The sequence below is a fragment of the Leucopleurus acutus genome, assembly GCF_964270905.1.
Source record: "Leucopleurus acutus genome assembly, chromosome: 14".
In the NCBI taxonomy this organism is placed as follows: Eukaryota; Metazoa; Chordata; class Mammalia; order Artiodactyla; family Delphinidae; genus Leucopleurus; species Leucopleurus acutus.
Genome location: NC_139156.1, coordinates 24,947,307 through 24,973,184, shown reverse-complemented (window position 1 = coordinate 24,973,184; position 25,878 = coordinate 24,947,307). Strand labels below are relative to the sequence as shown.

General features: G+C 51.5%; 1 protein-coding gene across 3 annotated transcripts in view; it reads right to left on the bottom strand.

Annotated features, from left to right (window-relative positions):
• Positions 1–20,939, bottom strand: part of SH3PXD2A (SH3 and PX domains 2A) — a gene marked incomplete at both ends in the record, with an annotated part of 233,145 nt that extends 212,206 nt beyond the window's left edge. For all 3 annotated transcript variants that reach the window (XM_082855014.1, XM_082855016.1, XM_082855015.1), the window contains one exon: positions 20,819–20,939. In XM_082855014.1, the coding sequence (XP_082711140.1) occupies positions 20,819–20,890 (72 nt within the window). The remainder of the gene's footprint in view (positions 1–20,818) is intronic.
• Positions 20,940–25,878: the final 4,939 nt, after the last annotated feature.

The following is a 25,878-nucleotide window of genomic DNA, read 5'->3' as shown; positions in this document are numbered from 1 at the left end:
CCGGGAGGATCCCACATGCCGCAGAGCGGCTGGGCCCGTGAGCCATGGCTGCTGAGCCTGCGCGTCCGGAGCCTGTGCTCTGCAATGGGAGAGGCCACAACAGTGAGAGGCTTCCGTACCGCAAAACAAACAAACAAACAAAAAAACCCCCCAAAAAACCCACATTACTTTAGCCTGATGCTCAGCCATAGATTGGGAAGGATGGGGATGCAAGATAATACAGTGTTCCTAAATTGATTCCACAAATATCAGGTATCCACAAGGGTCTTCACTGGAAGTATCAGTTCTCATTGTATGGATTTAGACACAGACGGAATAGGAAAATGGATTAAATGTGGACTGACCTACTAAAAATAAACCCCAGACACTCTTACCTATCAGTGTCGCTTTGATAATTTATCCTACAAAAATAGTAGCCCATATATACATACATATGGATGTTTAGGGCAGCACTGTTTATAATGGCAAAAATAAAAAAGTTGAACACAATCTAAATGTTCATTAATAGCATAGTTTTTTTTTAATTATAATTTTTTTCTATCTACTTCTTACTTCAAAGTAAGATGATAAATTTCCGTATGGTTTAAGATTGTTTTAGATGGGATTTTGTTACTTGCCTCCTAACGGATTCCCAGTTTTGCACTGGTCCAGCTCCAGCTAGAGGAGAAACAGATGCAGTCTGACTCCACACGCAGAGAACTCCAAAACACTTGGCGACTTCCCCATCGGCTGCCCCCAAAAGAGAAGTCCCATGACCCTGTGTCTCGAGGGAAGAGAGCCTGACCAGGAACCCAGCAACTTTCACCAGAACTTGGTAAGGGGGCTGGGAAGTTAGTCAACACTAAAAACAAATAAAGACGCTTTGTTGTCTCTCTCCCCATCCCCTCCCGGAAACAGAGTCCAGGGGGAACAGATGAGTTTCCACCCTGCCCCCAAGCTGCTGACCAGGCCAGAGGAAGTAATGGGAATAAACTGCAGGCGCATTCAACATTTCCTACAAGATCCAGCCTCGACCAGTTTCAAAACAGTAGAGGAGGAGAGAAAAATCCACATGCTCCAAAGGGCAGAGAGAGGAAATGCCCCAGTGGAACCTGCACTCAGGACCGCAGGCCAGCCCTGCCAAAGTCACGGTGAGGGTTTGTGCCCAGGGCTCCTGGGCCAGCAGGGAATGAGTCAAGCTCACACTATAAGCCATCAAAAGGGCTGATGGTGGATGAACTTTGAAAACGTTGTATTAGTGAAAGAAAGCCAGTCACAAAAGACCACGTCGTTGATGGTTCCATTTATATAAAATGTCCAGAATAGGCAAATCCATAAGGATAGAAAGAAAATTAGTGGTTTCCAAGGGCTTGGGACCAGTGGGGGTGTGGGGAGGGAGGCTGGAAGTGATGGCTCAAGCATACTTGCTGCTTGGGGTAATAAAAATGTTCTAAAATTGACTGTGGTAGTGGTTGCACAATTCTATGAATATACTAAAATGTATACTTTAAATGGGTTGGTTGTATGGTATGAGAATTATATCTCAATAGAGCTGTTCCCAAAAAGGGAGGGGGGCTAAGAGCATCAGTGTGGGCTATCTACTGCCTTAACGCGGGGAGCTACACGAGGATGCCCAGCTCCCGCTGTTTCCTATATTTTTATCCTTCATGATGCTTTGATGCCAGCCACCAGCTCTATGAGTTTGTGGTACTTTTATTATCCCTATTTTACAGATAAGGAAACTGAGGCTCGGGGAGATTAAATAATTTGCCCAAAGTCACGTGGCTTGTGAGGGACTTGGCCTCGCCTGTAACTGCTGCACTCTAACCCATCCTGATCCACGTCAGCAGAGAGCCAAACAAGTCCACAGGGTTAACACTGTATTAGGTTAACGCCTAATATTAATAGCATTGGGGCTGGGAACTTAGTAGAGGATGGCTTTTGAAAATCTGGGCTGCTCAGCCTGCCTTGCGTGAATCCACCTGCTTCCCTGGGTTCATCCTGGCTGATGTTCGGGGGATGTGGGTGGGGCAGAGGTGGCCCTTTACGGTTCTCAGGGACAGTGGCAGGAGTTGTTTGGAGTCACTGAGCTGGCTGGGTACCAGGGGGCCCTCTCCCAGCAGCTCTGGGAACCCAAGCGTATCTGAACCCCATGAATAAGTCCCAAATGCCCCACGCAGACTACATCTGCGACCGAAGCTTCCATGAGATTCCCTACTGTCTGATGTGAGTTCCTGTGGGTGGGAGTGGCCAGGCAAGCCCAGGGGCCCCACTGCCTCTGTCTGCCAAGAACGCACACTGACGAAATGGCCACCCTCTCTTCCTTCCAGGAATCCAGGTAGGGAAGGCCTGTTTCTCTGTGCGTCCCCTTATTAGGGGTTAGATCACATAACAGGTAACACGGACAGGTCCGCATTGCCCCAGCCCCACACACCTGGACATGTAACTGGTTCACAGTAAAACAGGAGGGAGATGGACGTTTGCTCTTGGAGGATAAAACCAGGCATAAGATTCCTTACCCAGCAAAAATGTGTACATACCCTCTCCTTGAGGCCCAGGGGAGGAACTCAAGGCCTCTTCTAGCTTCCCTTCTCAATCCTCCCTTGCTTCTAGAGTCTCTCCTCCATCCCCACCTCCCCCCACCCCCGCCGGATCACAACTCTTTCCTGGGATCAGGTCCTCTGGCATGTCTACACCAGCCTAGTTCACACAGCCCTGCCTCACAGCCTTCCTGCTCCTGCAAGCCTTCTTCCGGGGCCTCCTCTGAAGCTAGAAGTCATGTTTCTAGAGCAAGTGCCCTGGATGGAGAAGAGGGCCCTTTCTGCACGTGCAAAGTCACGGCAGAATCCCACCCACCAGCTCACCCCACATGGGTGGAGGGGGCAGAGGGGTGGAAGTTCAGAGGTTGGTCAGATCCCAGTTCTGCTACTTACTAGCTGTGTCACCTTGAGTGAGTGACTTAACCTCCCCAGTTCCCAGTTTCCTTGCCTACAAAAATGGGAGTAATACCATCTTTCTTTTGTGAGAGTGAAATGAGGTCTGTGTAAACCTGCCTGACTCAGAAGAGGCACTGGAGGAAAGGAGAAAAGGTAGTTAGGGTAAGTATATGTGAGGGTCTATGATTCCATTTTATACTAAAATCTAAGTATTTTGGGACCCCCTAGCCTGACCGTAAGGAGTTCTCAAGGATAAAAGATGGCCCCAGGAATATGCCTGATGGACAATGACCCAACAGCTTGTACTACACACACACACACACACACACACACACACACACACACACACATACACACATACCACACACACACACCACACACACACACATACACATACCACACAAAATGCACACACATATAAACACACACTCCCAAACAGACATATACTAATACACCACCCAGACATAATCCCCAAACACCCTGCAACACACACACGATATCCCCAAATACACCCCCCATAACACACCAAACACACACACAGACATTACACATCTCCAAATACACATGCATTCTACATGCAAACACACACACACACACTCTCTCCTTTTTTCTATTTTCTTAAAGATGCTTTCATCCTCTATAAGGACACCCAGTCTCACCACAATTTCAAACACTATCACAAGAAGCTTTAATGTTCGTAATGCCTAACTCCCCGCCAACTAGCCAGATTACAGCAGATACAAACGACAGTGTCTTGCTCACATTATGTCACCTTGTACCCGGGCACAGAGGCCAGCAGCCCCCGACCTCATTTCCTCAGACACTTACACTGCTCCTCCCAGCCTGACCTATGATGGATAAAGATACTAGATTTCTATTTATCCATAAGTCCCTTGTTTGTTTATTTCTTTCCTGAGGCAAGTTTATACAAGGTCAGATTCCCACGTGTCCAAGGCCCAGCTTCTCTCCCTCACGTTTGCATTGACTGGGCTCCTTCTCTGATGAGGCCCCCAGAAGCTGCTGTATTGATCAAGTATTCTTCAGCCCTGTCCACAATGACTCCTGCCTCTTATTAGCTTAAAAAAACCTGCATCGAACAAGGATCCTGACTCTTCTATAACAAGAACCCCAGGAACCTCCAGAAAGACAGCACGGCCTGGGGAACTGAGTCACGGACAGAGGTTCTCAGTCCTCGCTCCACCACTTGCTAGAAGGAGGAGTTCGCTATCATAGTTTGGGTTCATTCCAAAGCAGACCCTGAGACAAGGTCTTGGGTACAGGCTGTTTATTAGGGAGATGATTCCCGGAATCCCAAGTGAGGAAGTACGGAGAGCGAGACCAGGAACGGATAAAGGCCGATAAAGGGTACTTAATGGCCAATTTACTGCTGTGGGCATTGGGGCTCAGTCCTGCTGGGGATCCTCTGAGGTTCTGGCTGGAAATCGCCTCCGAATTGTCCCAGTGGAGAGCAGGCAGCTGAGATATCAACTCCCTGGGATGACAGGATGACGGAATGACAACTCACCTCTGCCCCCTCCCCAGGCCTTCCTCAGCTGCACCTGCTTGGGTAGAGCACGTTCCCGTGGAGGGAGCCCTCGCCCAGAGAAGTGAGGCGGGGAGAGGCGACAGTGGGGAACACTCGAGGAGGGGAGCTGCCAGCATGCTGGAAACCGCTGCAGGTGAACTCAGGTGAGCCCAGGGCATACGGGGCGGGGCATCGACGGTGTCCTCCACAATCACAGAAGTCATGTGCCTCTCTGAGCCTTTCCTGTCTGTGAAACAGGAAGGAGACCTACAGCCCTTCTTAGCAGGTCCCTCAGAGGCAGCAAGACTGTTTGTGAGGAGCTTGACAACCTGGGATACTGACGGTACCGGCAGGAGGCACCGTCACCTTCTGCATGGGCAGCCCCGCTGCAATAAACACCCAGAGGCTGCTCATGAGGGGAGAGGTGTGGAAAGAGTGTAATTCAAGGCTCCCGGCCAGAAAGGTCAGCCCGGAGCCCACTGACCATCCCCCCGGTCCCCTTGCCAAACCACAAGGCTGTTTAAATGGCCACCATTTAAAGGAAAGGAGAGTGACTACTAGATGCTGTACCCTGTCTTGGGTTCTTACAATGACCCTACGAGGAAGGCGTGGGCACAGTCAGCTGAGGAAACTGAGCTGAGAGGGGTCAGCAACTCGCTGGCGGCACTCAGCTAGGAAATGGTGGAGTCAGCTTTGGAACACTTGTCTGAATCTTTACACCCCCTTCCTCTAGAACATGCCACAAGCTCCATCCCAGATGCCTCTGTCACAAACCCCAGGCATCTTCTCAAGGCTTCTATATATATATCCGTCAGGCCTGGGCTGATAGGAAGCAGACTGCACCTGCCCTGCCAGCTCAGATAACAGCAGTAACCCTTAGGTAGCACTAACTCTGCCCCAGGCACTGTTATAAGTGCTTTTATCAGCATTTTCTCATTTAATCCTCCCAACAATCCTATGAGGAAGGTACTATTATTATCCCCATTTTTCAGAACGGGAAACTGAAGCACAGAGAGGCTAAGTGACTTGCCCAAGGTCACACAGAAGTAAATGGGAGAGGAGAAACTTGGATTTAGGCAATCTGGTTCCAGAGCCCCTGCTCTAAACTACTTTGCCACATTCCTCTGGAAAGTGCAGACTCATTCTCCCCACAAGTCTATCAGAAAGGGTCATCCCTGAATGTTGAGAACGGAACTGCCATTGACCTCTCTCCTGGGGCAAGAACTGGCCAAGAGCAGCATGGAGGAGACAAGACAGCCGGCCCAGCCACCTGTTTAAGGACCAGGCTCCTGGGGAGACAGTGCAAATGCTCCCTGCTGAGTGAGGGTCTCTTTACCAGGGGGTTGGTGTGCCCACAGCGGCACGTAGCACTGAAGTTCAACACAATTGGGGTCAAGTGCCTTTTTTTTCCTTTTTGAGAATGACTTTGGGGTCTGGATGCTCTAAAGGGGGTTCCCAGTACAAGCTTTCCACAAGGGAGGGTAATTGCAAGGAACAGCCAAAGAACACAAGGGTGTCCCAGAGTACGGAGCCAAGGCAGGCTGGCCCACGGGGACGTTGTGGAGATCACATGAAAGAACATCTTGGGGCTCACACGTCAGCAGAGAAAACCGGTCAACACCACGGGGGATCTGCCCAGCAGCTGAAGGCAGTCCATGGCCTCGGACCCGGTCTTCTTCCCATTTCTTATGTTACATCAGCAGAACCACTGCCAAGTAGAACAGAAATCCCAGCTCTCCTTTCTCATGCCTCTGTCCTGCTTTATAACCAGTTCTATGGTACCGCCCCCCAACCCCCAGCCCCTCAAGTGGAAGTTCTGAACGCAGGGTAGAAACAAAGCCAAGCAAATCAGATACAACGGTTAGGGGAGGAGTAATCCTGTTAGTGCTCGGATGTGCGCCTGTGGACGACTCTTTTAGGGGACGCTGCCTTATCTGTCAAAGGGAGCACATGTTATTCCATTCACTGAGCTCCTACTCTGTGCTTGGCACAGCTCATTTAATCCTCACCACCAGCCTGGGAGATGCTTTTATTATCCACGTTGTACAGATGAGAAAACCTAGGTGGGGAGAACTCCAGCACCTGCCCCGAGGGCACAAAACTCCTGAGTGCCAAAGCAAGGACTCAGATCAGCCAGTCTGGCTTCAAGGGCAGAAGCCAGACAGCACTGCCTTGAGAGCACTGGTCTCAACCCTCACAGGATACCAGGATCTAGAACCCATGGCCGGATTTTACAGAGAAGGAAATAGGCTCAGAGTTAGGCTGCTTGCCCAAGGTCACCAGCTAAATGGCAGAGCCAGGAGCAGAACCGATGTCAGACTCTGGAGCCTGAGTTTGTGACCACCATGAGGACCTGCCTCCCTGCAGGGCACGAAGGGACAATGCCAGTGTGCGGCCAACAGGCCAGCACTGCCTGGGAGAGGGCATGCCAGGGCACACCAGCTGGCCAGCAAGGCAGGCTCTGGAGGGTCCCCAATGCCCCATGGCATTAAACCCAAAGAGCGGGGCAAACGAGAGCTACGGGCTGTTGACAGACTGGCAGCCGACAGAGACGATGCAGCCAACAGCTGCTATTTATTTTGGGGCCCAGGGAGAGAGGAAGGAATGGTTAAGGCCCAGCTCATTCTCACAATAAACTGAACAGGGCAGAATGGGGAGGGTGCCCCCTCCCAGCTAAAGCAATATCCCTGGTCACCTGCTGAGCCTGGCTGAGCTGAATGGCCTAGGTGTCAGAAACATCTTGCCAGACGCTCTAATCTGGCCTCTCCACCCACAGATACAGTGCTCCCCACCCCAGCCGCAAGTGCTGGACTTGTAAATGGCCCAGGAAGGCAACCATGCCCGGCAAACCCACCCCCTGCAGTGTCAGGCTCCAGGAGCAAATGGCTTTTCCTGTCTCAGGAACAAAGAGGGGCCGCTCCTGCCTGCCACCAGTGGCTTCGGTTCCCAACTCTGACACTTGTTAACTGAGGTCTGTGGACGGCCAGGCTAGGCTGTGGCAGCCGGGCTGGCAGGATTCCCTGGAAGGTCAGGACGTAAGAGGTTTCCCGAAGGACTTCGGAGCCCCACTGCCTGGCTCTGAACCCCAGCCCTGCCTCCTCCTAGCTTATGGCCATTGGTAAATTAACCTGTGTCTCTGTTCTCTCATCAATAAAGTAAGGACCATAAGAGTGCTCTTCTCGGGCTTCCCTGGTGGCACAGTGGTTGAGAGTCTGCCTGCCGATGCAGGGGACACGGGTTCGTGCCCCGGTCCAGGAAGATCCCACGTGCCGCGGAGCGGCTGGGCCCATGAGCCATGGCTGCTGAGCCTGCACGTCCGGAGCCTGTGCTCCGCAACGGGAGAGGCCGCAACAGTGAGCGGCCCGTGTACAAAAACAAAAAACAAAGAGTGCTCTTTTCATCAGGTTGTTGTAAAGAGTAAAGTGCTTAGAAGAATGGGTGGCACATAATTCGTGCTCCTAATATCACCATCATCATCGTCATCATCACCATCATCAGTCAGCCTGGAAGTTTCCTTCTCACTATGAACACTGGAGGACAGTTCCCCTGGCTGCTACACATGGAATTTAAGTTCCCAGGCTAGCCCGTGATATAGGTGAACTAGAGACATCTGGCTCTTGGTGCTATAATTCCATCTACTCCATGGATGAGTAAGGTTTTGGTGGAATGGCCTGAGAATCTTACCACCATTCACAGTATTATAATGACAGGAATATATATTCTACATTTCAAATGACCAATTGCCACAATTGTCAGTTAAAAGCTGTGGTTCTTTAAAAAATAGGAGTGGGGTAGGAGGAAGGGGGTTTCATAGGATAAAGCCTTCGTCTACAGATTTATTTCACTGCTCAAGGCCCTACTGTGATCCAGACCATCAGCTAGCATGAGGGAGGGAGTTTAAAGATGAAAGGATGCGGAGGCTGCTGCCTCTGCAGGAGCTCCCCACCCTCTAGCTCCCAGCTGGAGGGACTGCTTTCAGCATTGGTGCCTTGCACACAGTAGGTACAAAACTAATGTTCAGTTAGTGAAACTCCCTAAGACGTGCGCTACCTTCGGGGTCCTCAGGTGCTATCCAAGCCGTTGCTGATGGAGGCTGTATTTCCCCACAGAATCCCTCTTGGGGGGTCAGGGTCAAACCCCAAACAGTCCCCAGAGCGACCTCTCCAGCTGTGTTTTGACCAGTTTCTGTCTTCAGCGAGTCAAGAGGACGCCTCATTGCTGAGCAGAGCACCCGGCCTGGTGCAGGGAGGGACACAGGCACAACTTGAGCTCTTTAGCTGCCTGACCTCACTGCCCACTGCTCTCCCTGTTGCTGATGCCACTGGGCTACACCAGCCTCTTGCTCTTCTCTGCAAAGGCTAGAGGCACAGTCCTACCTCAGGGCCTTAGCATTTGCTGTTCCCTCTCTCTCAACCATTTTTGCTCCAAATGGCCACAGGCCTCACTCCCTCTCCTCCTTCAGATCTTACTTAAAAGTCACTATACAGGGGAGCTGTCCCTGGCCACACTCTATAAAATAGCACAGCAACTCCCATCACCACTGCCATTCCCTGTCTCCCTCACCTCGCTTAGTTTTCTCTACAGCATTTATCCCCCATCCAGCACACTACATATTTCACCAGTTTTGTTTATTATTTCCCTCCCCCTATCAGAATGTGAGCTCCAAAAGGGTGGGGAGTTTTATCTGTCCTGCTGTGTTCCCAATGCCACATAGTAAACATTCAAATGTTGACTGACTGATTGAATGAATGAATGAATGAATGAATACAAATAAGCCTCAGATTAAGGTCCACCCCACAATGGGCTTTTCCATCAATCAGGCACAGGAGACATAGGCTTGCCCCAAAGAGCAACCCAAGGCCATTCTTGGTAAGAGTTACAGGAGAGGTTAAAACAATAAACTTTGCAAAAATTCACAGACAGAAAACATTGTAAGATGAGAAGTCTTGGAAGCTTCTGGGAGGTGGCAGAAACTAAGCAAAACCATGAAGGATGACCAAGATAATAATAACCACAGCTGCCATCCATTGAACACCAGGCATGTCCCCAGCACCATGTGGAGTAACAACCAAATGGGCTAAGTGCTGTTTTTATTACTACTATTATTCTCATTTTACAGATTAGAAAGTTGAGGCCCATGGCAGGGAAGAAATTGGAACAAGTGAAACAAGGTAGTAAGGGCTTCAGAGCCTGAGCCCATGTATCAGGGGCGTCGGTGCTCTGCTCCCATCCTCTTGCCCTCAACTTCCAACTGCCGCTACCTGAGGCCCTCCCGGGGGCTAGCTCCAGTTGCCAGAGCCTCGTTTAGCCCTAGCAAGCAGCAGGCTGGAAGTGCCTGGGAAATAAACTGCTCCCTGCTCCCAACCACAGTGCCGTGCTAGCCACCATCCTGGGGACAGGACGTAGAACCCCCAGCAGCTGGAGCTTCTGAAGGACCAGGCTTTTAAAAGTGCCTCTGGACACGAGATCAAGGGGAATAAAAATTTGAATCCCAAAATAGAGGCCAGACCTTGCTAGGGAGCCATTCTGGGTAGCAAGAGGTTTGTTATCTGATCCCAAATACCAGCTCCAACCACATCACATGTTAATGGAGGGGGAAGGTCAGAGTGGGCAGATGACCAGGATTTAATTCAGACCCTTGAAGTTTTATCAGGGACCCACGTGATGTGCTTCCTATTCTCCCAGCCTCTCTGGGAAGCTCTTGCGAGACAAAGCCACTATAAAGCTGCAGGGCCCCAGCCTTCCAAGGGAAGGTCCACTGTGCATATGCCCTTTGGGCTGACTTCCTTTCTTAAGCCCAGGGCAGTGCTGTCAGCGTTCCATACCCTAGCACAGCCACAGATCAGGGACGAGACTCCCATGGGTGCATGCAGCAGAGGGAGAAATACAGCCGCGGAGACCAGAGTCTGAGGGAGGGCAGAGAGTGTAGAGAAAAACCCAGTGCAGCTGGTTTTGATATGTGTGGATGCCTCCAGCTGAGGGCAGGGAAAAAAGAGGAGTACTCCTACCCAGCAACCTAACCTTTGTGGGGTGGGTCATCCGTCAACTCTGCAGGGAGCACAACGGAACCATCGCGGGCTTTCATCACTGCAGAGACCTGGGTGCAGACCCTGGCTTTCACCGTTCACGGCCACGTGATGCGGGGCAAGATGCTGCACCCCCTGAGCCCCTGCTTCTTTGGCTATGTAACAGGGGTGATGCTCAGGGTGGCAGTGGGGATTAAAGAAGACGGTGGATGAGAAGCCCTGGCCCTGTGCCTGCACCTAGAAGGGCTCCACTCACACATTCTCCGACCCAGCTTCCCCACTATCCCTGCCCAGGAGCTGCCACAACCAGCAATCATGGGGAAAACGAGGCTGCTTTTCTCCAGTTGCCAATGAGCGATGACTAAAGTAAATAATTAACCCCGGCTTGAAACCAAAGTCCAGACATTGTCCTATTACAGGCCTCAGCTCTGCGAGAGAAGGATCAGTTTGCCACGCCACCGGGGCTTAGACCAGCAGAAACCCCTGGGCGGCCACCTCTGGAAGCCCTACCCTCACTGACAAGTGACCGTGCCCCTTCCGGGTTGCCAGGCCCTGTGCTGAGAGCCCGATGAATTCTGCCCAGGAGGCAGAATTCAGGAAAGAGTTTCGCTCTCTCAGAGCCCCACTGCCAGCACCATGCCAGGCCAGCCAGGCCTCCCTCTCTGTTGCTACAAAGAGAAATTCTCCCACACAGGCAAGGCCCTTAAAATAGCCCTTTGGGTCTGGGCCATCAGGAAACGGAATAAAGCTGGGTCAGAATGGGGCCTACCATGAAAGAGTTCACAAAGCAGCCGCTTCAAACAGCAGAGACAATCCCTTCACGCTCAGAACCCTTAGGTGGGCAAAGCCAGCAAGGCAGGCTCTCTCCACAAAGAACACTTTTCCCCAGGAGGACGATGCGCGGGGCCGGCAGAAGCTCCCCAACCCCCAACCTGGGGCAGCCCAGGAGAGGGACCAATGTGCAAGTCACAGTGACAGGGTGAAACAGGCACCACCTGGGGGTAGGGGCCCGAACACACCTGGCTTTGTGCTTGACTAACAATGCAACCTCAACTTTCTGAACCTCAGTCTCTATATGCATAGAATGGGGTTAAAATGCCTACCTTCAGGGCTGTGTCAGGACCAGAGATTACAAACAAGAGGCCTAGCACAAAATAGGGATTCAATACTTGGTGGCTGTTATGATAATGGCGCCCATGTAATAGAGGTCAAGGTCTCCTTTGTTACTGAGTGAGAATAGTCCTGGAAAAAGGAAAACAGCCAAGGCTCTCTACTGGGGACCGCGCAGTGATAGGCAGAAATACAGACTGGCCCGTACCCACGCCATCCCTGACCCTGAAAGTTCACTATCTTGGGCGGCACCCCACCCCCACTCCGAGTGATCCATTTCTGTCAGGTCTGGTTCACACTCCAGGGAGTCCAGAGACAGACTGGAGGGCCCAAAACGTCCCACTGCATAATTTATGCTGCACTGACACACACAGAGGAAGGAATCCTGCCCCAACCCTACCGCCCACCTCCTCCCAGGCCTAAGGAGGGTGGCTTCCTCACAGGCAAAGGGAAATGACAGCAAAGGGCCAGAGAAAGCAGCTGAGGGAGGGGCAGAAAGCACAGCTGTTTCCCCTTTGCTAGCTCAGCCCCCTGGATGTCACTTCCTCCCCCCAGGTAACAGCCGGGACAGATGGGACTGGAAATAGCTCTGTCTCTTCCATTCACAAAACTGACAGGCTTGGAAAGAAGCGAAGCGTAGTTCCCAGAGGTGGTTTTCTAGAAAACATCTTCACTGGGGCCTAAAGTGGTCCTGAGTCAACCCTGGCTATAGGCTTCTCAGGGGGCGTAGTATGGCAAGGAGACCTTGTCGAAAAATTCCCTGGCGTCAGGAAAAGCTTCTTTTTGTAAAGCATCCCCTTCACAAATGATTAGGAAACCAGACTGAGGGATCTAGGACCCCTTCACATCGCTGTTTTCTCTGGGCTCAGCGTTTTCCAAAGCAGCTTTCCTCTCCACCCTCCCCTCTACAAGGCAGAAAGGAAGCAGTCAGCCCATTCACTGGATGGGCAAATGGAGATCAAGTGGGGAAGGTGACATGTGGAAGGTCTCACACCTTGAGAAGCCAACCAGCCAGGCCTCAGGTGGAATCGCCTTGGGGCCCGGTCTCCCCAGGTGTGGCATGTAATGGAGGGCTGGCTGCGAGGCTTCTATGGGGACAAGGCCAGCTTTGGAGTCAGCAGGCCTGGGTCATTGCAGGCGCCTCTCCACACGCAGCTTCTTAGCTGTGTGGTGTTTGGCAACTCCCTTAAGCTCTCTGGGCCTCAGCGTCCTCGCCTGCACGACATGGATGCCAGCAGTAACTACACGCTTCGGCGGGCTGCTTTGAGAGTTTCCGTGTAAAACTCAGCACGTAGAAAGCATTCAGAACTGTTAGCTGTTATTTTTATTATTACATTTTCCCTAAAGAATCAGGCTTACTGGAATATCTGGCAGTGGAGTGAGGGTTAAATAAATGAAGAGGTAGTTTGAAGCACTGTCTTTATAACTAAAACAGGTTCAGAGAGATGCTGAAGTAGAAGACAACGTTGGCCTGAAAGTTTCAGGTAACACTGAGCCCTCATCCGGGGCTCCCAGCAAGCTGTTCGGTATTAGCCTCCAGACCCTCCAAGGACGGGGTCTCCTCTCTCTTGCCACTGGGGTGCTTTAGCGGCAGCGCTGCGGTTGGGGGTGGAAATGACTGCACCGTGACCTCAGGCCCTGCCAGCGGGGCCCTCCGCGGATGTGGCCCAAAGCAGCTGACCCCTCACTCCTTGCTATTCCCCTCCCCCTCCTCCGCCCTCCCTCCCCAAGACCTCTGGGGTGCAATCAACTTTTATGAGGCAGCCTGACCCCTCGGAGTAAGAGCTATAAACAGAGAGGGGCTGGGCTGGGCCTGCAGCTAAGGAGTCCCCAACGCAAATGGGCTTTGTGACCACCTAGAGGGGTGGGATAGGGAGGGTGGGAGGGAGGGAGACGCAAGAGGGAAGAGATATGGGAACATATGTATATGTATAACTGATTCATTTTGTTATAAAGCAGAAACTAACACACCATTGTAAAGCAATTATACTCCAATAAAGATGTTAAAAAAAAAAAAGAGTCCCCAACGCAGAGCTACAGAAACGGTTCCATGTAGCTCTGTTCCCACCACGGCTGCAACGACAATCCTAGAGCCAGCTCTGGGGCCCACCAGAAGGGACCCACAGTGACAATCAGCTCCCCTTCCCCTGCAATCCTTGGGAGGAACAGAAGGTGCGGAGGTGTAACAATAAACTCTGAATTCCCTCGGCTGGCCTGTGAGACCCTCAGAAGCCGGCCCACCCTTCCTCCCCATCCTTCTGCCCCACCTGGGTTTTGTCCACGTTTTCTTTGCACGTCCCGCCTCCGGCACCTTTGTTTTTCCCTTTCTTGGAATGCCCTTCTCCTCTTTTTGCCACCTAAATCCTACTCTTTCCCATCCAAATCCTAATTACTCCTCAAGGCCTAGCGTGAAGCCTGCCTTCGCCAGCCAGTCTTCCCTGAAAACTCCAGTTCACAGAGAGCTCCCCCTTCTGAAGCTTCAGGACTTAATCAATATTAGAACAAATCCCTATGTTACACCTAATATGTGCCAGGTACTGTTCTAAGGTCTTGACATTTATTAACTCGTTTACCCTTCAGCACAACCCTCTGAGCTAGGTCCTATTTTCCCCTCATTTTGTTTTGTTTGTTTTTAACAGATGAAGAAACTGAGGCACGGAGAGAGAAGTAACTTGCACCGGGTCCCACGTAGTAAGTGGTAGAGACAGGATTCTGGCCCAGGGATACCAGAGCCCAGGGGCTCTCCAACAACACAGCCTTCCAGATACACGTCATCCTCTCAGGAGGTGCTGCCCGGACTCCTCGGTTATTTTCATACCCCTCTCTCCCTGACCCAGCTCTAATGGGGAAGAAAGTAACAAGCTCACAGACTCAGGTGTCAGAGGCCAGGGTAAGAATCCCAGCCTTGCCACTGAGTGAGACTCACATAAACTCTCTGGGCCTCAATTTCCACACCTGTAAAGTGGGGATAAAAACACCTACCTACTTCATGGGATTGTTATGACGCTTAAGTAAAATCCCCTCTGAAGGGTCTCTTCTGCACTGCCCGGCACACAGTAGGTGCTCACAGATGGGTTCTTTCCCTCCCCCCTGCACCTCGACATCCTCGCTGGACCCTGCTCAGCACCTGCTGCTGATGTGACCTGCCTGGAGGTTACTCGGGGGCATGAGAGGGGCTTGCTTGTGGCTCACCGTCCCCCCTCCCCTCCCCCAGTCCCCCCTCCCCCTCCCCTCCCCCAGTCCCCCCTCCCCCCTCCCCTCCCCCAGTCCCCCCTCCCCCCTCCCCCCCACCGTGCCCCCTCCCCCCCTGACTCCACTACAGGTAGCAGCAGCCCGGCCTGGGCATGAAGTCACTCACAGCTCTGGGAATCACCGCTTCAAATGCTCATCACTCTCCTGGACTCTTCCATTACTTTTGGCAACGGCCACGGCAGAGAGCACCTCTGGCCCTGGCTCAGAACCTCTTTCCAAAGCCAGTATTTCCACTTCATTTCCCACACACACCCCTTGTCCTTCCTTCTCCCTGGCTCACTGTCCTAACCCATGATCCCTTTCCCGGATTCTCAGAACTCAAAAGAAGTGTGACTACCGTATGTATAACTCTATTATTTGTTTTATTTTATTTAATAAGGAGGCAAAAAAGAATAGAGTTTCCTGTTAGACTTTTTCTGGCCAAGAAATAGTCTGGTCAGTGACTCAGGCTGAGGAAATCAGAAGGCAATTTCCAGGGACCGCTGTGCAAACCCCTAAGTCAGAAGTCCTAACAACACTGCTCTAATTCACTGTCTCCACTGGCGATTAACTCACGCTGGCCTCGGAATATCTCTTTGGAAAATGCAGCAGCTGGCGCTTATATTTCTGGAGCTGGAACCGGTCTCCTATGACATCAAATAGGTTTATTTTTCCCTTCCCTTCGCCTCCCCTCTGCCTGCCGCCACACATGGTGATTCCAATCCTGATTTGTCCCCCCAAACCCTCACTCGGCTCTAAAGAGGGCCATGATAAATGGCTGGCTGTGCTCCCTCTTCCAACAGCCTTGAAGGATGTGGTCGGTTGTTCCATAAGCAGGAATCCTTGTCAGACCTGTGAATCACCCCTAGATCACTTCCCTCCTTGGAGAAGAAGAAACTGTTCTTGCGTGTGAGAGACAGACAGAGACAGAAAGAGAGCAGGCAAGAGTGCTAACCCATGTGTTGCACTGACCTTGGGGCTAGGATACTATTTGACCTTGCCCTTACCTGCAACACCTCTCTACTCCTCTCCCCCAACACAAGTTCCTTCCCTTCTCCTTCCCAGCATACCAGGAAGCCATCACTAGGGCAGCTCCAGGAAGCTCTCCAGGTCTGAACAGCTGCTCCTTGTTTATGTGCTTCTCTCCTATGCTGGGTGTTTTCCACGAGGCATGTAGCCCACTTTCCCATCAGACTATGAACAGCTGGGCCTTCCTTTTTTGCCTCAGTCTTTCCTTCTCTCACAGCTTCACCTATTTGATCCTAAATGTACTCAAGTGTTTCGGTGATAAGGAGGACCAGATGGAAGCTAGTATACGTTGAGTACCCATGATGGAGGCCAGGTACTAAGTAGAAGCTTTGCCCCAAATTATCTCAGATCAATTTCCCCAAATCCCTGTGAGGTTACAGGTGAGGAACCTGAGACCCACAGTGACTGGCTGCAGGTTGCACACCTAGGAAGATTCAGAGGTGGGATTCAAACCCTGATCTGCCCACCACCACTCATTCCACAGTGGGACTGGCCTGAGAAGATCCTTTCCGTACTGCAGCTGCACACCCTTCCTCTCATGGGGCTGGATCCTCTAGGGGCTTAAGAAAAAAGCCTTAAGAAGGGCAGAGAAAAGAATGGGTCTGGGGCCAATTCCTAAAAATGTGGCTCCCAGGACCAAGACCCAAACCTGCAATGCTCTAAACACACAGAATGTATTATTTCCACAGGGTGGATCCCTCATTTATCACAAGCATCACTGGGGAGTAGATATCATCTTGGATTTGTTCCACTCCCCCTGCCTCACAGTGACCTCCTCCATCACCCGTCACACACTCACCTCCAGGACACAAGGTGCACGTCCCACACAGTGAGCCAGTCCTCAAATACCACATGGCACTGCTCTGTCATCATGTATACCTGAGCCTGGTCTCCCCAACCAGACTCCAGTGGAGGAGAAGGGCCTCACGGTAGGTTCATAGCTTCCTCTGGAGGTAAAGTGACCTGAGTTGACCCAGATCTGCCTTGTACTAACTGGGAGACCTTGGGCAACCTCTAACCTCTCAGTTCACCCATCTGTATAAAGGAATCAAAGACATTCGATGAACTGTAGGAATTACATGAAATCATGCACGCTAAGCGTTTGGCACCATGGATGGTAACTGCTAACACTGGCTATTATCTGCATTCCCTGAAGAGTCCTGTAGAGGCTCAGAACACTCATGACTGATATTTGCCTGAAATAAACAATCAGGAAAGGAAAAGACTGTGAAAGCACAATGCCTCCCAAATCCAAACAATTTCTTTTTTGTTTTAGATGCACGAGCTCCTCTCCAACACCAAATGACTTGACATACACCTACACATGCTTGTGGGTACAAAGGATTATGTGAACTGGAACTCAATCCTTATGGAAAGTTTTCAAAGGTATCTGCAGTTTGCAACCAGCACCATCAGGATCATTTGAAAGACAAGTGGTCTGAGGCCAAAGACAGTTTACCTAAAGGTCTCCCCAGGGGCAGCTCATAAAAGCTAAGAGAGGAGCCCAGCTCCATGCAGGGAGCCTGGCCTAAGCAGCAGCTGCCCATCTTCCCCAAACGCACCCCAAGCGGGGGCTTGACAGAGGGGAAGGAAGCCAAGGGCTGACAGCACCACTCAAATGATGGAGGTCACTTGCCTGCCTTTCATAAACAGACCAAAACACAAGACCCTCAGTGTCCAGGCAGCTCCCCCACATCACGGGGACAAGCATGCCTTTGGCTGGATGTCCTGAGAAGACCTTTGCAGTATGTTCCCAGCATTCTGGGGCCAGCAGGGCCCCTCCTGCTTGGGCCCCAGGCCTCTCATCAGCTAGCTCCAGCTAACGTGCACGTCCCATAAAGCGGCTCTGCTCTGCAATTTGCCAAACCGCAGACTCAGAATTCACCATCAGTGGAGGAGAGGCGGGAAGAAGGCATGCTTCTTCAGCGTAAAGGGCTTCCAGAACATACGTGACTTGGGCGCAGTGTGTCCTGCCAGCTACCCACACCAGCGCGCCTTGCCCGGAACACCTGACCTTCTGGTGTGTGGTGTCCACCACGTCAAGGCCGAGAGAGGAGGCGATCCTAAACTTCAGAGGCACAGCCTCCCCAGCATGCTCCTCCTGCCCTGTTGGCGCTGCCGACACTTTCCGTTATTGGCCCCCTCTCCTTATGTTATGCACTGATGCCCCAAATGTGCAGGAACCTCTTGCTATCACCAGATATTTGGGCTCGTCAACCCCAACCAGCCTTTTACGGTATTTCGATGAACCCAACCCATGACATGGGCAGAAGGCCAGTTAGACCCAGGTGCTGGGACTAGCTGTGTCACAAGTGACTTTATCCCATCTGGTTCTCAGTTTCCTCATCTGTAAAAATGAGGGGGTGGAGCCTCATGAGTCCTCAGGTCCCTGCCAGCTCCACAATTCCATAACACACAATACTCTCTCCTTTAACTGTTTTCCCACAACCTGGGTTCAGGGCTCTGTATGGCCCCATCTGCTCAGTGACATCACTCCCGGCCCCAAACATAACGTCATTGATTCTTACACGGGAAGCAGAGACGTCCCAGAAAACACTGTCCATAAAAAGGGAGGAAATGATCATTTTGAGGGAATTGGACAGGACTTCTTTTGTATTTTTCACACAGAACAAGTTATTATCAATCTTAAAACCCCAAAACTTTCTTCCTTCTTGCCAGACCATTAATAGCTGCTTTTCAAAAGTGCTTTCTTAGTCAGAATCACGCCAAGCTACCATTTAATGAGTGCTTGTTTTGTGCCAGGAACTGCGCCAAGTGCTTTGCATGTATGATCTCATTTAATTCTCCAGACAATCCTCTGAAGTAGATACTATTATTATACTCACTTTAAAAATGAGGAAACTGAGGCCCACGGAGGTTAAATAATTTGCCCAAAGCTGCATAGCTAGTCAGTATCTGAGCCAGGCTTTGAACAAGAGCCTGTAACTCAGAGCCTCAGCACTAACCACCTCTCAACACTGTCTGCATCGGGGCCCCCGTCACTTTAGCAGCGCTCCTGACCAGGGTGCATCCTACATCTGTAATCTTGGACATCGCTGGTCAAAGCTAAGATTTGATGTTTCACCTAAAATCCAGAGCTGGCACCTGCCTGGGTCTCAGAACAGAGTGCCATCTGTTGAAAGCAGTGCCTACCTTAACTGAGGACTAGAAAAGAACCCCTAGGGGGCTTCCCTGGTGGCGCAGTGGTTGAGAATCTGCCTGCCAATGCAGGGGACACGGGTTCGAGCCCTGGTCTGGGAAGATCCCACATGCCGCGGAGCAACTAGGCCCGTGAGCCACAAGTACTGAGCCTGCGCGTCTGGAGCCTGTGCTCCGCAACAATAGAGGCCGCGATAGTGAGAGGCCCGCACACCGCGATGAAGAGTGGCCCCCGCTCGCCGCAACTAGAGAAAGCCCTCGCACAGAAACGAAGAACCAACACAGCCAAAAAAAACAAACAAACAAACAAACAAGAAAAGAATAATAAGAAAACCAAATGACATTCGAAATGTTTATTAAAAAAGTTCAGGACAAAAAAAAAAGAAAAGAACCCCTAAAACTTAGCCTGCAACATTTGAGAAAAGAACTTAGGAGAGCTGACTTCGTAATAAGTGCTGGGATGTGCAAATGGACATCTGTCCCCAGGGGAGGGTGACCACATGGTGACCCAAGTCCTCCAAAAAGAGCTTTCTTGAAATGGCAGGGCAAGATGCTTGCTGAGCCAGTAACACAAAAGGAACAGCTCTCCCACCAGCACCCACATCTCTGTCCCATCAGGAACCAGACTCCTTGGTTTACCTCCTCCCCAACCTGAGCCCAGGCCCACTTATTCTACTATAAAGAAACCCAAAGATCAGAGCCACTGGGGATAAAGACAGAAAGAGTAGCCTGAGGCTGACATTTGCACAAACCCCAGTCTCCTTCCAACAAGGAATTTCAGAAATCAATGTGCTGTCCAGGGCAGCAACCAACAGCCTGTTTTAATTGTTAAAATTAATGCTTTGAGCATTCTAAATGCTCCTTTAACTGACTAATTTGCAAATAAGATGCAGTCCTCCGGCTTTGGATGCCCTGCTGTCTGTCTCTTCTATCTCAAGAACAGGAGCAAAGCCGCTAGGACTGGCATTCTCAGGCGTCAAGGACACAGTTTACTGTGGGAAGGATGGGAAGACAGGAGGGGCTGAGATGAAAGGGGGACGCGTCCCACAGGCCAGGAGCTCGGCTCAATCAACCTTAGCCCCTTCTCATTAAGTTTGGAGAAGGAAGGGGGAGGGGCAGCCGGCTGTTCCTCGGAGACCACAGCAAACATTTGCCTCCTCGTGTCTGGAGATGGAGCATCACTCAAGAGGAAATGAACCCAGTTAAGGGTCATGTCCAGAGGAGGGATAAAAGGAAAAGCCACAATTCTCCTCACACCGACGGACACAAGGACTTTAAGAAGGAAATCAAAGCTCAGGGCTGAAGGTGGAGGTGGGGCAGGGGTGCGGCGTCATCCCTCTGCCCCCAGACCCAGGCCTAGGGAGGCAGAGAACGGAGCAAAAGTGGGAGGCTCGCGTGAGGCTTCCTTCCCCAGGTCAAGCCTCTGAAAGCATCTCGGTCTGTGTGAGCGTGAATGACCCGAGTCCCCAGGGAGGGCCGGGAAGATGCTCTTTCCCAACGGAGCTTCCCAGCGAGGGTTTGACGAACGCTCCCCCCACCATCCTTCAAAGCTCAGGCGGACAGATGACTTCACCGTTGTAACAGACAAGGGCAGCCACTTGCCAATTCCAATGCCAAAAAAAGAAAACGGGCGTGGGGGGAGTGGAGGAAGGTCAGAAAAGGCTTCCCTGGAGATCACAGCCCTGCGAAGAAACTCTACCGCCGAAGGCTGCCCTGTGGGCAATTAACCCCGGGACTCAACAGCGCGGGTAGGGCAAGGGGCCACCCAGGGCCCTCGGGGGTTCCTGGCCAGGCCCCGCGGGGGTCTTAGGGGCGATACTCACATAGTGCTTGGAGGGGTTCCTCCGTTTCTCCACGTCCACCACGGTGGCATCTTGCACGCAGTAGGCGAGCATCTTCCCCCACAGAGCGAGTGGCGCCCCCCGGCGGCGTCACCTTCTCATCCTGGTCGAGCTCCGGCTCCTTCTCCCGCTTCCCAGGTCCCCGGCCCCCACGCCACCCCGGTCCGGGGCGCCGCTGCCCGGGCTCCTGGCGCCCTCAGGTACGGCCGCGGAGCGGGGACGGTCGAGAGCGGACGCGGACTCCGTGCGCCCGGGCGGCTCCCCGTGGGCCTGCCGCGCTCCCCTTCCCTCCAGCGCCGCCTCCGCCGCTCTCCGGCTCGCCCGCCAGCTCTCTCCGCCGCCCGGTGGGTCCGGCGGGAACTGGCGGAGCAGAGGAGGGGCGGGGGTGTGTCCCGCCGGCGAGAGGACGGGGCGGGGGCCCCGGAGCCTGCTGTCAGCGCGCTGGGGAGGGGCCGGCGTGGCCCTTCGCCGCGCTCCGGCTCCAGGGGGCTCGGCGCTGGCGGAGGCTGTGGGCTCAGGAGGCGGAGGCAGGGCCGGGCCGGGAAGGGAAGGGAAGGGAAGGGAAAGAGGGGAAGCGTGCTGGGAGGGGCTCCGGGCCCGGGGCGACGGGGAGGGGGCTGCAGCCCGGCCGGAGCGCCAAGAGCTCGGCCAGCGGCCTGGCGCGGCGCTGGGCCACTTCGCCGGGCAAGGAAACTCAGGGTGGCTTCGGAAGGAGGAGGGGCAGGGGGAAGTGAACCCAGCGCGCCCTCACCCTGGCTTTCCGTCTTGGAGCGGATTTGTGCCTTCTGTCCCCACCTTTACGGCCCCCTCCCACTCCTATTCCCCAGATCGCTTTAATGAAAAGTAGTTTATTACCCCGCTGTTACGGCCCAGGCCCTCCAAGGAGGAGACAGGAGTGGGGAAAGAGCCGGCATTAAATCCTTCAAGCCAGAGCCTTATCTTTTGATAAACCACCTGCCCCCCTGCAGGTTACAAAGGGTAGATTCTCCCCGGAAATGTGATCGATCCGCTGCCTGAGTCGTTTATCGATCTGGGTCTGGGTAACCAACCTGTGATATCATTTACCAGTGAGGTTTCAAGACTGTAACAGCACTGCCTTAAGCCTAGGGCTTCCCTGGGACCCTCCCCAGGCAGGCTAGGAGGGAAGAGAGCACACAATGGTGAGAAAATCCACCACTGGGTTGGGGACTGCCTCATCACTGGCCCCAGGCTCTGGCTTTCTCACCACCTGTCCCTCTGATATGGAAAACCGACTTTCCAAGCCACTTGTCTGTCCCTGGACTTGGAACACAATTACTATTTAATTCAATTTACACCCCCTCATCTATTTCAACATATTTTCCATTCCAATTTCAAATATTTAAAGAAGTACTGTTTTCACAATTAATCCTATTGTTTCACAGTCACAATGAGCTTTGTGACTGTGGACCAATGTGAAGCATGTGAAATGGAGGCCAAGAGTTTTACAATCTAATTGTGTTGATACTTTTTTTCTCTGCACTGTCAGAACCCATGTAGCTATCTAAGACTGTTCACACATTTGCCTGGTACAGAATATCATACTACCCCTCCAACTTTCTTGGAGAAGGATGCTAGAACACCAAATGATGCTGCTATCTAAATATTTGACCTGCCGCAAATCACTTAATACTATAGGCATTAGAGTCATCTTAAAGTTCTCTGTGAAATGTGGGTGCTGAACTAGATGGTCTTTTAAGATTCCTCCCTACAGGGGCTTCCCTGGTGGTGCAGTGGTTAAGAATACACCTGCCAAAGGAGGAGACACAGGTCGAGCCCTGGTCCGGGAAGATCCCACATGCTGCGAAGCAACTAAGCCTGTATGCCACAATTACTTAGCCCTCGTGCCACGACTACTGAAGCCTGCTTGCCTAGAGCCCATGCTTCGCAATGAGAAGCCTGCGCACCGCAACCAAGAGTAGCCCCCGCTCACTGCGACTAGAGAAAGCCGTGGGCGCCGCCAAAAATAAATAAATAAAATAAATAAAAATTTATTAAAAAAAAAAAGATTCCTCCCTACATACATTCCAAACTCCTAGCAGTAGTTACTCCTGTTGGAGACAGTTTTGAGTTCTTTGTGTTTCATAATTAGCATGTATGGATATTGACATTTAAAAAATGTTTTTAAAATTTTCTTCTCTAAAACTCTAGAATTTTAGGCTTGATTGAGCACCTAATCTATGCTCATTTACAAGGATTTAAGGAACAGAAGAGAGAGAGAATTCAGTTGATGTTTGTGGACCTGAAAACTGAATCCAATTGACAAAATGCTTGTCCCTTCCCTCAAAAAGAAGAGAATACAGTTGAGAAACAGAGACACCATTAAGACTGTATCTAATAAAATATGCATTAGCATTCCAGAAAATGGAGGCCTGGAGTAATCCAGGAGAACTTCCTGGAGGGGGCTGTCCCTCTGCTAGGGACTGAAGGATGGGCTGAATGGAGTACCTTGGAATACTCTGCCTCCTCTGAACTCCTCCAAGCCAGGTGCATTTGCCCTGAGCATTTGCCCTGCTTTGACTTGTGTGTATTTGTCCATAACACAGTTCCTCTCCCCTGAGAGCACCTGGTATACAAGGACTGGCTTAAGTTATCTTATACTTCTTTGCACTCCTCATATAGCAAATACCGTACCTTATCCACAGTAGTAGTCACTCACTGTATGAGAATCTGTTGAATGAATGATCAGGGGGAAAAGAAAAGGTGGAGTGAGGACACTGAAGCCTGAACCTGCAGGTGACAGGCAGAGGGCCAGGAGGACAGTGTCCACCTGGGGAAGAGCCAGGCAAGGGGGTGAGACACAGGAAAAGGACATAAGGAGAAGGATGGGTGTTGGGGGTCCAGACTGTGAGAGATCTTGACACTAGGCACAGGGCTTCTCTATCAGAGAAGATTATAGAAAACCATTGTCCTGGGAGAAGATGATCTGACAGTGATGCTCAGTGATGCGAAAAGGAGGAGACAGGGCATCACTGCCTTGAGCAAGGCCTGTTCCTTGTGGGAGTAGGAGGAGGACCTGGATAGACCCTCAGCACTGAGCTCCTCAGGGAAGGGCTGGGCTGTGGGAATCTGGGAGCACCTTTGGTGAAAAATCAAGACAGCCTGTGGGTTCATGGCAAAAAGATTCCTAATGGCACTCGGCCACTGTTCCTCTTTGGGCTGCAACGTGTTCTGGAAGTGCTAATTAAGCCGGAGAAACCCCTGGTGAGGGCAGCCGGGGTTTAGCTGTTGGAGGGAAAGAAGAGGAAGGGGTTTGGCTTGCACTGGGTCACCTTATGAGTCAGAGCACTCACCCAATAGGCACCGGTGGTTTCCCACTCACCCTCCTTCTTCTGGGTCAGGATCTGAACATGGACCTGAGGATAAGAGATCCGGAGGAGAGAGGAAGGGTGATTGCCTACAAGCTGATGGCCTTCTTCTGGTCTAAGAAACCCCAGACAACCTGACATCTCCTAAATTCAGGGTCTTGAAGCACAACTCGAGGACCCCCAACTTCCCCTGCGCTCCCGAATTACCTCAGTTGGAGGGAGCAACCGAGCACCAGCCCCCTCGGTGCCAGGGTGTCTGGAAATTAGCTGGGTAGAAGTTATTAATACCTATGGGAGAAAGTCTCCTTTCTCTCCTGGGGCCATCTAGCCAAGAGACTTTAAGTATAAAATGGTACAGGCTCTCCCTTCTTCCCTGGGTACATTTCAACCTCATGCAGATTTCCTTCCCAACAGCGCCTTAGGCATGCCTTTCTGCTCTACACACGTTTACTGAGTGCCTCACATGTGCCTGGCCCTTTCCCAGCAATGACTGAGACTGGCTGAAGGCTCCTTGGAGACAAGACTGTGTCTCATTTGTTCAGTACCCAGCATGCCTGGCACAGACTAGGTACATTGGGTGGTCTATATTGAAAACATCTGCTCAAGGAGCTAGTAGTGCTGGAGAGGATTAGGTAAACCCCTATTTTGCCACCTCCATCCATGAACTGCAGACGACTCTAATCCAAGGACACTGTGTTAGTTCAAATGACAAAATATAATTGCAATTTTTTTTAAGTTTAGGATAAATAAGGGAAAGAGGACCTAAAATAAAGATGCAAACTGACTGATACCGGAAATCTGATTTTTCAAAAACAGAGAATTGTAGGATGCTTAGAACCATAGAATTTTCTAACTGGAAGGGACCAGAGAGGTTATTTATTACTTAATTTTACAGAGTAGCAAACCGAGACCAAGAGAAACTAAGTAAGCTGCCCAATGCCACACAGCTAGGGAGTCCTAGACTTGTCATCTTTGTCCTCCACTCCTTGTATGAGCTTATTCCCACACGAGAAGAGTTCATTTAAAGAGCATTACAGATACCTGCAGATCCAGAATGTTGCTCTCCATTGACCCTCAGGGTCCCTTGTTCCAATTCTCCATTCACATAAGCATCACAGGCTGCCTACAAACAACCCCCCACCCCATCCAGGCAGGATGCTCCTCAAGGGCAGGGATCGCGTGTGTCTCCACAGCCCCTCTGTGCACATGCAAATCCTATCAGCTCCCATATGCAGAGCCCATCTCACCTCCTCTCCCATGTAGTCTTCATGAGTCCTCAAAGATGACAGCATAGAGGAAAGCAGTGAAAACAGATTACTAAACATTCATTTGGTTACTAATCATACATTGCCCTACGACAGTTCAGCCGCTACTGTACTGAACGCTTATTTACATCTTTTTTGTTTTTTAAACTTTGCTGTGCTTAGGTTGTGCTTTCTAAACCAGTAAGAAGCTGGTGAAGGTCTTGAGGACCATGAATTTGGACTCTGGCACCACCCTTTCCCTCCCCACCCTGACCATAGCACCTCGGCCACCTGCCACACACACCCCACCCAGCACAGAGCTTTATACATGCCAGGCATTCAATAAATGATTGTCTTTTAAAATTAGGTATTTGTTGATGCTGCTGATGAAAGTGACGCCTAGGAGTTGGAGAGAGTTACCCAACCTGGGTTCTAGTTCCGCTCAGCCACAGCCCAGCCTTGTGATCTTGAA